The sequence below is a fragment of the Brachionichthys hirsutus genome, chromosome 13 (genome assembly GCF_040956055.1).
Source record: "Brachionichthys hirsutus isolate HB-005 chromosome 13, CSIRO-AGI_Bhir_v1, whole genome shotgun sequence".
Lineage (NCBI taxonomy): Eukaryota > Metazoa > Chordata > Actinopteri > Lophiiformes > Brachionichthyidae > Brachionichthys > Brachionichthys hirsutus.
In genome coordinates, this window is record NC_090909.1 from 4,137,561 (window position 1) to 4,149,632 (window position 12,072).

General features: G+C 39.9%; 1 protein-coding gene across 2 annotated transcripts in view; it reads left to right on the forward strand.

Moving 5' to 3' along the window:
• vps50 (VPS50 EARP/GARPII complex subunit) overlaps positions 1 to 12,072 on the forward strand; it is a 51,785-nt gene that overhangs the window by 18,015 nt on the left and 21,698 nt on the right. For both annotated transcript variants that reach the window (XM_068747019.1, XM_068747020.1), the window contains exons 10-18: positions 769 to 811; positions 2,079 to 2,177; positions 4,006 to 4,146; positions 6,538 to 6,670; positions 7,828 to 7,919; positions 8,015 to 8,109; positions 8,463 to 8,561; positions 9,955 to 10,045; positions 10,854 to 11,039. In XM_068747019.1, coding sequence (XP_068603120.1) covers positions 769 to 811; positions 2,079 to 2,177; positions 4,006 to 4,146; positions 6,538 to 6,670; positions 7,828 to 7,919; positions 8,015 to 8,109; positions 8,463 to 8,561; positions 9,955 to 10,045; positions 10,854 to 11,039 — 979 coding nt within the window. The remainder of the gene's footprint in view (positions 1 to 768; positions 812 to 2,078; positions 2,178 to 4,005; positions 4,147 to 6,537; positions 6,671 to 7,827; positions 7,920 to 8,014; positions 8,110 to 8,462; positions 8,562 to 9,954; positions 10,046 to 10,853; positions 11,040 to 12,072) is intronic.

The window sequence follows — 12,072 nt, forward strand, 5'->3', positions numbered from 1 at the left end:
GAGATGCTTAATTAGCTATTTGGTAAAGACACTCTCTCCCTCGGGCGACCGTGGTCTCACGACGTACAACATGAGAACGGGCTGACCTGAAAAACATCTCAAGCAATGCAGAGACGGAGGCGGGGAAGTGATGGAACAAGGGGTGGGGGGTGGGGGGGAGGTTATGAATGAATGCAGTGCAGGGAGAGTCATAAGGGACTTGGTGGTGTCTTGGAATGAGGGAAAAAAGCTATGATTTCTGTCCCTGCTTCACCGATTCTTCAGTGGAAAATATTTTCTGGGATGTATCAAAATGCATGCGGGGCTCCGAGGAAGCGTAGGCGTTCTGTATCTGACATATTCATGCACATAGGGATTCAACACGTAAACCGATTCCACTGTCAAAACTGTAGAAAAGCAAGCATTTCAAACACAAGCAAGCTAATCGTCCCAAATATTTTAAAATGTAAGCATTACTGAAACTGCTGCTCTGTTTCCCCAAAGGCACATGATTACAGCTTGTTGATAAAATGTTTGCGATTTTAATGTGGAAATAATAATAATCTTGTGAAAATTCTTAGGAAATTACTGTTTCAAGATGGTTAATACATTTTTGTATTTTTTCTCAGATATATTTAAAATTCTAGTTAAACATTGTTGATATGTAACAGTGGCATTAATATCTCCCAACAGTCAGGAATACATTGATTAGATATCAGTAATTATGGATTCTAGCTTCTGCTTGTCTAAATGAACACATTTTTAAAACTATATTTGTTTCTTTTGCAGTGAATTGAATTCCAAACTACTAGACACTCTGGAACAAATAGAGGTATGTGCTGTATCTCCTGTTTCAACTTTTCAGAGTGACATTACTGTCCTTTTTCCATCTGAAAGATGCAATTCATACTTAATCTTGACATTTCATCTGGATCTGTGAATGTTAAATCAAGAAAGTTATTATTGTGAGCCTGCGAGCGGAATAATTTATATCTGTCCTGTGTCTACCGGTGTTGTGAAACTTGTGCTTTATAAATGATATGCAAAGCAATTTTCTCTGCGCTGCTGCTGCTGTGCTCCAGTAGATTAATTACTTACCGTTTTGTCTGTACACAAGAAAGAGACGAGGCATGCATGCACAAACACATATGTAGCCATGCATTGAAATGCTTGTTTTCGTACCCGCAAACATGGGTTTGTAATATGGCAAAGCAAAATCCTCTACAATCTTAAAAGTAAACGCTTGCACAAAGGATTTAGATACCTATAACCTTCATTTTAAAAATAAGTAATGCTCAAATAAATCCACAGGTGGTACCCCTTTGTGATCCAGGCCTCTATAGACAACCGAGCGAGGGATTAAAAAAAACTGTTAAACATGATTAGGCCCAGTTGACTTGCAGACTTTTTTGATGTGGCACGGTATTTACCATCATAAGATGCATTTTGGATTGAAAATGACACAAACCTTTCAAAGTATTTTCTCTTTCATCACGGGAACCAAGAGATACATCATCACTGTGATTGCTGCCTGATTACCTTTAAGATTGTTTTTCTACTGCACATATGTGCAGGATACACATTTAGGATTTCTCATTAGTTGTCATAGCAAAGATAAACCCACCGTCCTTTGGTACATACTCCTGTCTCCAAAGTCTTTTCGAGTCTTTCCCTGGCATATAATTAGAGTAATACAGTGAAACCTCGGTTGTCGAACATAATTCGTTCCGTAATATTGTTGGAAAACCAAAACTATATTTCCCATAAGAAATGATGGAAAGTAGATGAATCCGTTCTTAAGCACCAGATACATACCATTTACATAGCGTTTTGGCCACGTGTGAGGAGCGACGTGGAGGGACAAGGAAGGGGGAAATGTTATTCCGTTTAAAAGTTAAATTCTGAATATCTGTTCAACTTCAACTTCCGAGGCATTTTAAACTCCAACTCGAGAACCTAGTCATTGGAGAATCAAGGTTCCACTGTATTTTGTAGCAGTTGTCATTTTTGTCTTTCCCAAAAGTCATTAAGCGCTATATTTTCTATTCCCTGCTCCTGCCCACATTTCTTTCCTTCTCCATCTTATTTTTGGACTTCAGGAGCAGCTTGACGTCGCCCTATCCAAGACCTGCAAGCACTTTGATGTTTCACACTACACCAAAGTCCAGCTGGCTTACACACTCCTCGGAAAGACACAGGTCAGTGGTTTGACTCTTCCAGGGGATCAGACTGAACAGGATTGTTCAATTGTTGCAAAAATCCACAAAGAGGATGAAAAATTGGCAATTTAGTTCTTCTATAATAAAGAAAAATCTCTTCAGACCTGACGTAAGATGATGCTAATAGCATAAATAAATAAAGCATACATTTATTTGCATTACTTCTGAAGCAGATTCTTATTACCCATCATTCATTACTGGACTTTTTTTTAACCTTGTGTTCCATTCCAGACCTCATATTTATTGCCTGGACTGTTGATCCATAATCCTGCAGTGTCTCTGTCATAATTAGTGCATTCAAAGAAGTGAATCGCCAACAGCTCACTTACCCAATTGTTTTTATTTTGCCTTGACTTACATTCCTTCTGTCCTTTCATTTTCTTTTTGTCAAGATACCCACAGGGGTGTATAACAATTATTTTCTCTCTGCCTCCATGTCTCTATCATCACAATGCACAACCAGTCATGGCTTGGGTTGTAAGCGAGAAGCATAAGCTTTGGAGCTTACGTTATTTTTTTCCTTGTCTTCCTTGGAAAATGTGTCTACAAGTCGGGCAATCTGTGGTTCAGTAATAGCTACGATGTGCGGCTGTCCAGCTGTGCACAATAATTTCTAACTGCAATGAGAGTTCTGCATCGGAAAATAACTCCACAAACCACCTTTGGCCAAGTTGTATGGCGTTTGGGATTCCACAAATGCCGTTTCATGCTGTATCCTGCATTTGGAACTTTTCCACTCAATTTGGCTGAGCTGACTGGTGATGGTTCAGAGCCTAGGCTTATTGTGAATGGTGGAACTGGGCCAGTTTGTACTGGTTTAGTGGCTGTGTGGATACACGCCAGTAAAAAATTGATTTCCATAATCAAATGTTTTGTAAGTTTTATATGCCGCTATTTCAGCACTAATGTACATTATATTTGTTAATGTGAAAATAGAATTTAGTCACATCCTCCATATTAAATGTGGAATTACTAATGTGAGAATGGTATTTGATGATCAATTGGAATTTTAAGTCCAATAGTTAATCCAAAATATTTTTTAACTAGCTGGCTCTCATCCTGGCACATTGATTAAAGCCCATGATTGCTATTCCAAACCTTAGCCAGTGGTGATGTTAACGAATATGCTGTATCACTCTCGACATTAACAGCCATCCTCAAGGTACAGCCTGCATCAAGGCTTGTTGAGAATGAATAATGCTCTTTTTGTGACTGTGATAATGACTATTTTTGGAATCACCGGCACACCATCACCATTTTCTTCTGCTGTTTGTCATCCCCCTCCCTGCTTCTGTCTGTCGCAGATAACGGCGCTCTTTGTCTGAATGTTTCTGCAGCTCCTCCCAAGTCTTTTTCTCTTTCAGCGCACTCACACATGAACATTTTTAATTGCCGTCTTTGCAGCTGGATACATGAAAGAACTACCCGTCCAGTAGGTACTCTAAAGCATAGCCCTACAGGACGTACGCATTTCATTAGCCGTATGAGAGGCAGTGGTTGCTCGTAGGCCGATTAGCCTGACGTGCTCTTTTATTGCCAGAATCGATTTGAGTAAAACATCTACTTGTTTATTATAAAAAGGTGCAGAGGTTTGTTAGCATTTGCAGATGATCAGCATTTATGTCTAACAGCTGGCATCATGAGATTACCATGTTGTAGTGGTACTAGCTGCCGTTCTTCTCCGTCCTGTGCACAGCCAGGTACCTGCCAGCTGTTTAGATTGTGTTTTCATTGATCCACGCTGGTAGATGTCATTAACATCTTAACGTGATGCTTCTTAACACTGAGTTTTCCCCTTTCTCTGCAGACCGCTATGGACCAACTACACATGCACTTCACCCAAGCCATCCACAACACGGTATTCCAAGTAGTGTTGGGATATGTGGAGCTTTGTGCCGGCAATGCTGATACGAAGTTCCAGAAGATGCAGTATAAGGACCTATGCACAGTAAGGCCATTCCTTCCAGCGGTATTTGGTCTGTCGGTTTTCCCGGCTGTAATTGAGCCGCTTCACGGCCAGAAAGGTTTCGGTCATCTTTGGCTTGGCAGATGCTCATGTGAAGAATGATCACTACTGCTGTCTGTTCGGTGAAAATGTGAATGAAACGCCACCTGCAAGGGGTTGAAAGAACTCACTCGCCTACATCCCTCCTCAAAGGTTCTTATTGATTTATAGCGAAGCATTAATGCCCTTTTTCATGTTCTTATGGATTCTAGGGGATGAAAGTGTGAAGGAAGTGATTGAGAGAATCAATCTGGCTCACAATACAAAACCAATCACACTGCAGCAGCAGCACTTTTGACTGGGTTCTCCATACTGGCCCATATGCACCAGTTCCCTCTTTTTCATATCTTCTCAGATCACGTTTGCAAGGCTAGAAAGCCGTAAAAATGGCCAATCCATCGTTGCCTTAATAGAAGCCTCTCCTCAGAAGTTGATAGACTCTGACCTTCGACGTACTGTATAGTTAAAGGTTAATGCCGGCCTAATCAGTAAGGGACGCTTTGTTTCTTAAGTCTGTCCTGGTTTGTCAGCGTCTAAATTTATTTTCCCTTCTACACCTTCTTGGTTTGCAATTTACTTCCTTTTACATCTTTCCTTTGTTGTACCTCTACTTCCATCTACACAAAATTGAAAAGTGGCCTGGAAAGATAAATATTCAATTGATAAAGGCTGGGGGGGTTCCAGGCAGAGGATTATATTGGTTCAATTTAGTTCCACTGGTTTTAGCGGTAGCCGACATTCAAGATGGTGTACAGGGATTTAAATTAAAGGTACAAATATCGCTTCCCTTATCACCTCAAATTGACTTGAAGGACGATTTCTGTCACATAAAAAGTCACCAACAGAATGAAGTAGTTAAACAGAACATAACCTTGGCTAATTCCATCACATCTTTACAGACCTGGGCACCAACGTGTATTTAACAGTGTGTGTGTGTGGCATTCCTGTTTACTTGTTACCATACTTTACTTCTTTGCTGGCACAGCAGATCTGCAGATTGCTGACTGTGTGTTGGAGCTCTTTCAGGTTAATCTGTTTATTTATTCTTTCTTGAAAGGAGGGTGGTCTGATTGTCTCTTCTTAAAGACAGTGAATCGGCTAAATCAAGAATACCCATTCTCTTCTGTTTTATGGTGTATTAAAAAACATTTCATGCATACGTATATACACCCCCCATAATGGGAAAAAAAGGATTTGGATTTGATCTTTTCACTTAACGGCGAAGTTACATTTCGAAGGCGCTAAACGATGTCATTGATAAATTAAACCGTTGATCGACAACTTGGCCGACATTTTGTGTGGTCAATTTTTTTTTTATATTTGCATACATATAGGCCAATTATTCTGTACATATGTGTGTACTCACTCACAACTCTGCATTATGGACTCTGTATTCCATAAACTATTCCACTGTCAGAATTATCCATGACAGATTCTGCTATCTAACTCTTTTGTCATACCGTTAATGCTAGAACTAAAACTTAGGACTTTTCTCTGCAGTACGAAACAGAATCATATACGGTAATGTAATTTCTTTTTTATGAATATGTAAATAAGTTATTAAATAAATAATGGTTGTCATCTTATGAATAAAGTACCTCATTTCAAGCCTTGGACATTTGAATATGCTATCACAGTTGATTACTTTCTGGTGCTCAGCATGATTGATCAACCCACTGCATACAGTATATCCACAGTACGGAGCTCTCAAGTATTTCATATGCTGTATAAGAAAATGCTACTGTAATCGACTGGTCCAAAAAAATCAGTTAATTTTGCACGTGTAGTAATCTGTAGTTGACCTTAAAATACTTTAATCTCTAATCTAATTTTCAAGCAGTTGTCACATTGACAAATGTGCAAGTTAATTTTGATGCTGTGCTATTACGGTAAGATGTGGGGGTAATATCTTATGTGCACAGCAGAGACCGTTTTATTAATTTATGCTCTTCATATTTGCGAGAGACTATCTTGACTAAGTGCTTATTTTAATTAGTCCTTACTTGAATTAGCTCTTCTTACATAATGAGAGGGAAACATTTGTTTTGATGCAGGAAATGGATGGTTTCAAACTCATCCTTGAACGACACAAATAAGCAGACATGAATTATATTGAGAAAAGAGGAACAACGTATTACCCTCTCTTTGTTTGGATCGGTTGTTGAAACTTGCAATTGATCTTGATTTAGCGAAGCATAGTGTGTTTCATTACTTAAAGTTGTCTCTTTTTCCTCAGTAACTGTGATGTAAGCAAGCAGATTAAAATTCAACAAACAACGACAACTATTGAAACGAGATTTGCTGATCTTGTTTTCATCACTTGTCCACTATCAGCATATTACCCCGGACAGCTACATTCCCTGCTTAACGGACCTCTGCAAGGCATTGTGGGAGGTGATGCTGAGCTACCACTGTACCATGCAGTGGCATGAGGAACATGACAGAAATGAGGCCTCACCCACATCAGGTAAGACACGACACTTTCTGCAAATACTGTGTGGAGTAAAAAAAAAGAAAAAATAAATCACGCAGAGCTTCGTTTATTTTTTTATGGAAATGTGCCATGTTTGACTTTGAGCATGGTGGCACAAACAGATCAGGCTTCTACTATTTTAACCGTGGAGGTTGAGATTTTCTTGAAACTTAGATGAAGGGCACGACTTGGGCCAAGGAAAATCCATTACATTTTGGAGCAGTTCCGATTCATGTGGGTTGGATCCTCAAAATATTTTCCCTTCTTCCTGGCGTGAGACGACAGCAGTGATCTTTAAACATTAAATTAAAAGAAGCATGCGTCAGAGGAATAAAATGTTATTGTTTTACAGCAGCACAAATAGCTTGTTTATACAAATCCATACATCGATAATGTCCTGCAGGAAGATGCCACACTACTGGAATTTGTATATAAAGTCAGGCAAAGGGCACATCAAAAACACGCATGGGCTTTTATTATTGTCATCTCTTGTATTCTTGAGTTTTCAACATCGTCGTTTAGATTTAGATTGCTTTGGTGTTGTCGCTCTCCTCTGTCATTCTTGCTAATTCTATATCACCTTTACAAAAAGAGTGCATCCCCATTGATTTTAAACTTGTGGCTGCTTGATGAGTTGAGCTGCACTGTGTAATGTTTTAGCAATTAATGTTACCGGGTGAAGAAGAAAATAGGTTGTTTCAGGATGCGATAGGGGCCGGGGGTCACATACACTCCTGACAGAATTGATTTGCTGCTGTTACACACTTCCTGCCAGGTTTGATCAGCGCTGAGGCCTGTCAGGCACAAGGCCGCTTCTGTGTGTGAGTAAATAACCGTGGCCACTTTGTGCATATATCCCACGGTCATGGGTGTCAAGGCGTATGGAAGCTGTCTGCCCTGCTATGATAAAGAAAACGATCCATTCTCAGCAGTCAGGGTGAGCGTAGGCCTTTGACACCACATTCATGTTTATATAAAATAACCAGTTTAGTTCAGTCTGATTGATTGATTCAGTCTGATTTATACATTTTAAAATGATTCACATGGTATTCCATGAAACATGTTATAGTGAGCTGATGAAAGATATTCCAGTGCGAGACATGCATCTTGCTGAGTGTGTTTGACCCCCTCCCCTCCACCCTCCCCCCCAGATGGTGCAGCAGCCACAGAGTCTGACGAGTCAGTCGTGGACCGCAGCTACGTGAAGAAGAAACTGGAGCATGGACTGACACGTATCTGGCAGGTCGCTATCCCCCCCCCCCCCCCCCCCCCCCTCTACTTTTCCTCGTGATGCTCTTTTCCCACGAGTCACCCCATCGCTCTCCTTACTCCCTCCAGGATGTCCAGTTAAAAGTGAAGGCCTATATCCTTGGCACAGACATGTCCAACTTCAAATATGACGATTTCATTGTTGTACTGGATATCATCAGCAGGTATGCTGTGAATCCGCCGGAACAATCTCCTTTTCTACTTTTAATAGCTTGTTATGCTGCTTGATGTCACTACAACTTAGTCCCGTTTTAAGCCCATTTCACTCATTTTTCTTATTTTCAATATAACCTTATTTCAACCTATCTTGTCCTTTTTTTTAATCATGTATATAGCCCTTGCTCAGCTTTCAATCAAAGACAGCTTTTTCTGATATATTAATATAGACCTTTTTCATAACTGATCTTCTTCATATATGAATTATATATTTGTGACTGCAGTGTTAAGGCTGTTCTGTGCAAATTCAGCACCAATTAAAATATCTCTTTATATCCTCATATATAAACACTCTTTCCAGGTTGATGCAGGTGGGTGAGGAGTTCTGCAGCAGTAGATCAGAGGTCCTGCAGGAGTCCATCAAACGCCAGAGTGTAAACTACTTTAAAAACTATCACAGGTAAGATGTTCCCATTTCTGGATCATTACCTGGACAGAGAATTTATTTCTGTTCATTCAGTGGGTGTGCTGCTGAACACTATGTAATGTGCATTGATCTGATTTTTTGAACAATAGGATGTCTGTGCCTTGTGGAAGCATTTCACAAAGCACATCCACTGGCTGTCTGGATCATGCTGTTTTACCGTGGTAACCCCCATAGAGTTGAAGTATAACAATATAGTAACACAATTTAGCTGGAAGCAGATTTATTTCTTGATTACATAACCTGCTGCCAACTGCATGAATATGTATTATTTCATGCAGATGCATCATTGCTGGCAATTTGCATTCTTCAGATTGTGATTGCCTGTCAAGAATCATTAACAGGATTCTTAAATATTAGAATCCTGATAAGCCTAATTCCTATGTCACACTGTCAGAGTGAGGGGAAACAGAGGCACGACACATGCATCTGTAAGCTAAAGGCAATGGAGATAGAGGTGATCTCATTGTGAGACTATAATCGAAACAAGAAGCGAAAGAAAAATGTGACAGACCCTGGGAGAGAAAAAGAGTAAGTGGAGGGCAAACAGCATAATGAAAGCACATTATTCCCCCTTCTCTGTCAATGTGCTCACAAACTCAAATATCTGCACTCTCTCCCGAGGCTTCCAGTATGCATCATCTCTACATTAAGCTTAATTCATTTTCCACCTGGGTGTCGTTCCCAAAGAGATTATCCATCAGTGAATTTTGCCTGTCAGCTGCTTAATGCAAGTCAGCCAGGCATCATTGCGAGAGTATTGTTGGCCTGCGGGTGCTCAGGACAGAACGACACTGCCAGGGCCCAGACATGATAATTATCTGTGCCATCAGTGGTCATTTTGACGAAGTGATTGAAATGTTTTCAAAGTTTAATTCTCCATATATGCCACCGGATGAATATGAGTGTCGGGAAATGGTGCAAAATGGATTTGTTGAATGATCATTATATGCAACAGTGAAATCATATTATTTTATTATTTCTCCTGCAGTTTTCATTTTTCATATTTTAAACACTTCTAAGATAAATAACAAGAGGTGTTTTTTTTTTAAAGTTTTTTATTAAACAAGTCAAAACCACTCAGACATTTTCTACAGGGAGACAGTATTGAGCTAGCAGGTGAGATTCTGGGTGTCATCAATACACACAAGCACTCACATCACACACACACACACACACACACACACACACGTATGCCTTTTAACTGTGCATCAGTGACTTTTGCAGCACTTTTATCAGGACTGTCGATACACAGAAGCTGCTGGGATGTAGAAAATGACACAAGTTCAGTTTTGGAAAGAGGTTGCCATCTTCCTTTTAACTATTCTTTTTTAGTTTGATCTCCATTTATTTCCTCTGAATCCCACAGGGCAAGACTGGAAGAGCTGAGGATGTTTCTGGAGAATGAAACATGGGAACTGTGCCCAGTCAAGTCTAACTTTAACATCACCCAGCTCCATGTGAGTAGGAATATCTCTACGGCGGGACCGTGAATCATGGTAGCATTCACTCTCACTTATTTCATGTCCCCACTTCTGTGAAATTTGTAGAATGAGTATAAATGAAGGGGATCCTGTGTGTGTGCATCAGAGGAGGAAAGGTTCACACGTTATATAACACAGACAACCCGGCTCTTGCTCGATGTGGTGCAAGAGTTAGAAGATTATAGATTCCACACTCATGAGCAGCAGCTAAAGTGCTAGATTAATTAGATTCATTAATTACATATAATTGATTAATCGCACAATTTTTAAAATCGCTTGACAGCACTAAATCACAAAGAAAAGATCCTGCACTTTGCGCTAACGTCACCTCGAGGCAGAAATTATAAATGGAAAGCCCGATATGTCAGAAAGATAAATGGAGTCTGATTTTTAATTTTCATGCATCTTGTTTTTCCATTCATGCGTAGGCACATTTTGCAACACACAAGCCAAAGTGTTTATAATGAACCCACGCCATGAGATTTATGGGTATCTACATTGGTGGATGGTTAACAGGGGATGCACATGAGAGTCTGTTACACTGAAAAAAAGATGAAAGCTGCTTTTGGATGCTTGTGTATATTTTGTGTATTTGGTTCTGATTTGTTCCAGTCGTTCCTAGGTTTTTCTCGTTGAGTCTTTCTTCCCAAATGCTGTGCTTCATTTTTGATAACATCATCAAATCTCTCTCCTTTAAAAAAAAAAAAAAAATCTCAATTTTCTCATTACATTAATGCAATGATCATCCTTCTAATTTGTATTTGTGGAATCTTCTCCAATCTAGGAGTTTAAATTCATGGGCCAGTGTCGTTCTCCGTCCATTTCCCCGAGCAGACGGGCGGCGTCCTCAACCAGCCCGGCTCAGGAGGAGCTGTCATTATTCCAGCAGTACCTTCAGCAAGGAAACCCATTTGAAATGCACACTGAGCACAAAGAGGAAGAGACAGAAGATGTGCTTGCATCTAATGGCGTGAGTGTCAAAGAAAGGCAAATGCAAACGTGCTTCAGACTGATGCATACTTATAAATTTACGTGTTATCTTGTCAGAATTTTTTTTACATTTATGTTGGGCTCCTTTGTTGTTTTCTCTCACTGCCTTTCTGAGCTTGGGTGCCACATGCTTAATCAGGGGTTTGTTAAAAAAAGAAATTCAGAAGTTGCTAATATTGGAGAATTAAAGTTCACAAGGAAACTTTTCTGAAAAATGCAAATCATGACTTGAGTCATACAAAAGTCTAATTATTATGGAAATAGGATTTTTTTTTCCCAGGCTTACGCACAATCAAAATTTGTCTGGCATGCCTCTCAATGGAGTCGGTGCTAAAATGCAAGGCAAAGAAGGAAATCTTTGCAACTCGCTGAACAAATTGCATAGCTTCAGATCACGCTAGTGTTCTTTGTAGAACAGGCTTGTTTCCCTTTGTGCGGTGAACATTCAAACCCCAAATGCTTCCTGACCATATCTCACAGCATCTGAAAGTTCTCAATGGGAGATTAAATCACTACTTTGCATTGAAGAGCTACTCGTCTCCCTCTCACCCATCCCTGACAAAAGGAGGATCCTCCCCAGCTCAGGTTTCCTACTGATGATCACATTTACCCCCTTCTTTCTGAATAATAAAAAGTTTGCAGTCAGAATACACACTTTTATTTTATTTTAAGTATGCTGTGACTAAAGAAAATGCCAGAGAAATGCTTGTTTATTATTTTCTTGCCTTACATGTGTGTTTCATTCTGACAAGTGGTTCATTATCACTTGTCAGGTACACCCACATACATAAGTGTGTCCACTTAACAAAGTTACCTGGTGGTGTGTGTGTGTACTTCTCCATAAATATTAGTTAATAACGAGACAAGTTAATGAACAGAGATGTGATCAAATACGTGTCGTGACATGGTTTACAGCAGCCCTCAAGTTGTCACTGCTGGGACCTGAGCAAACCTTCATTAATGTTGTAGGGGCAGTGGTGCCAAACCTCCCACGGCTTATTGGAAGACTTTGA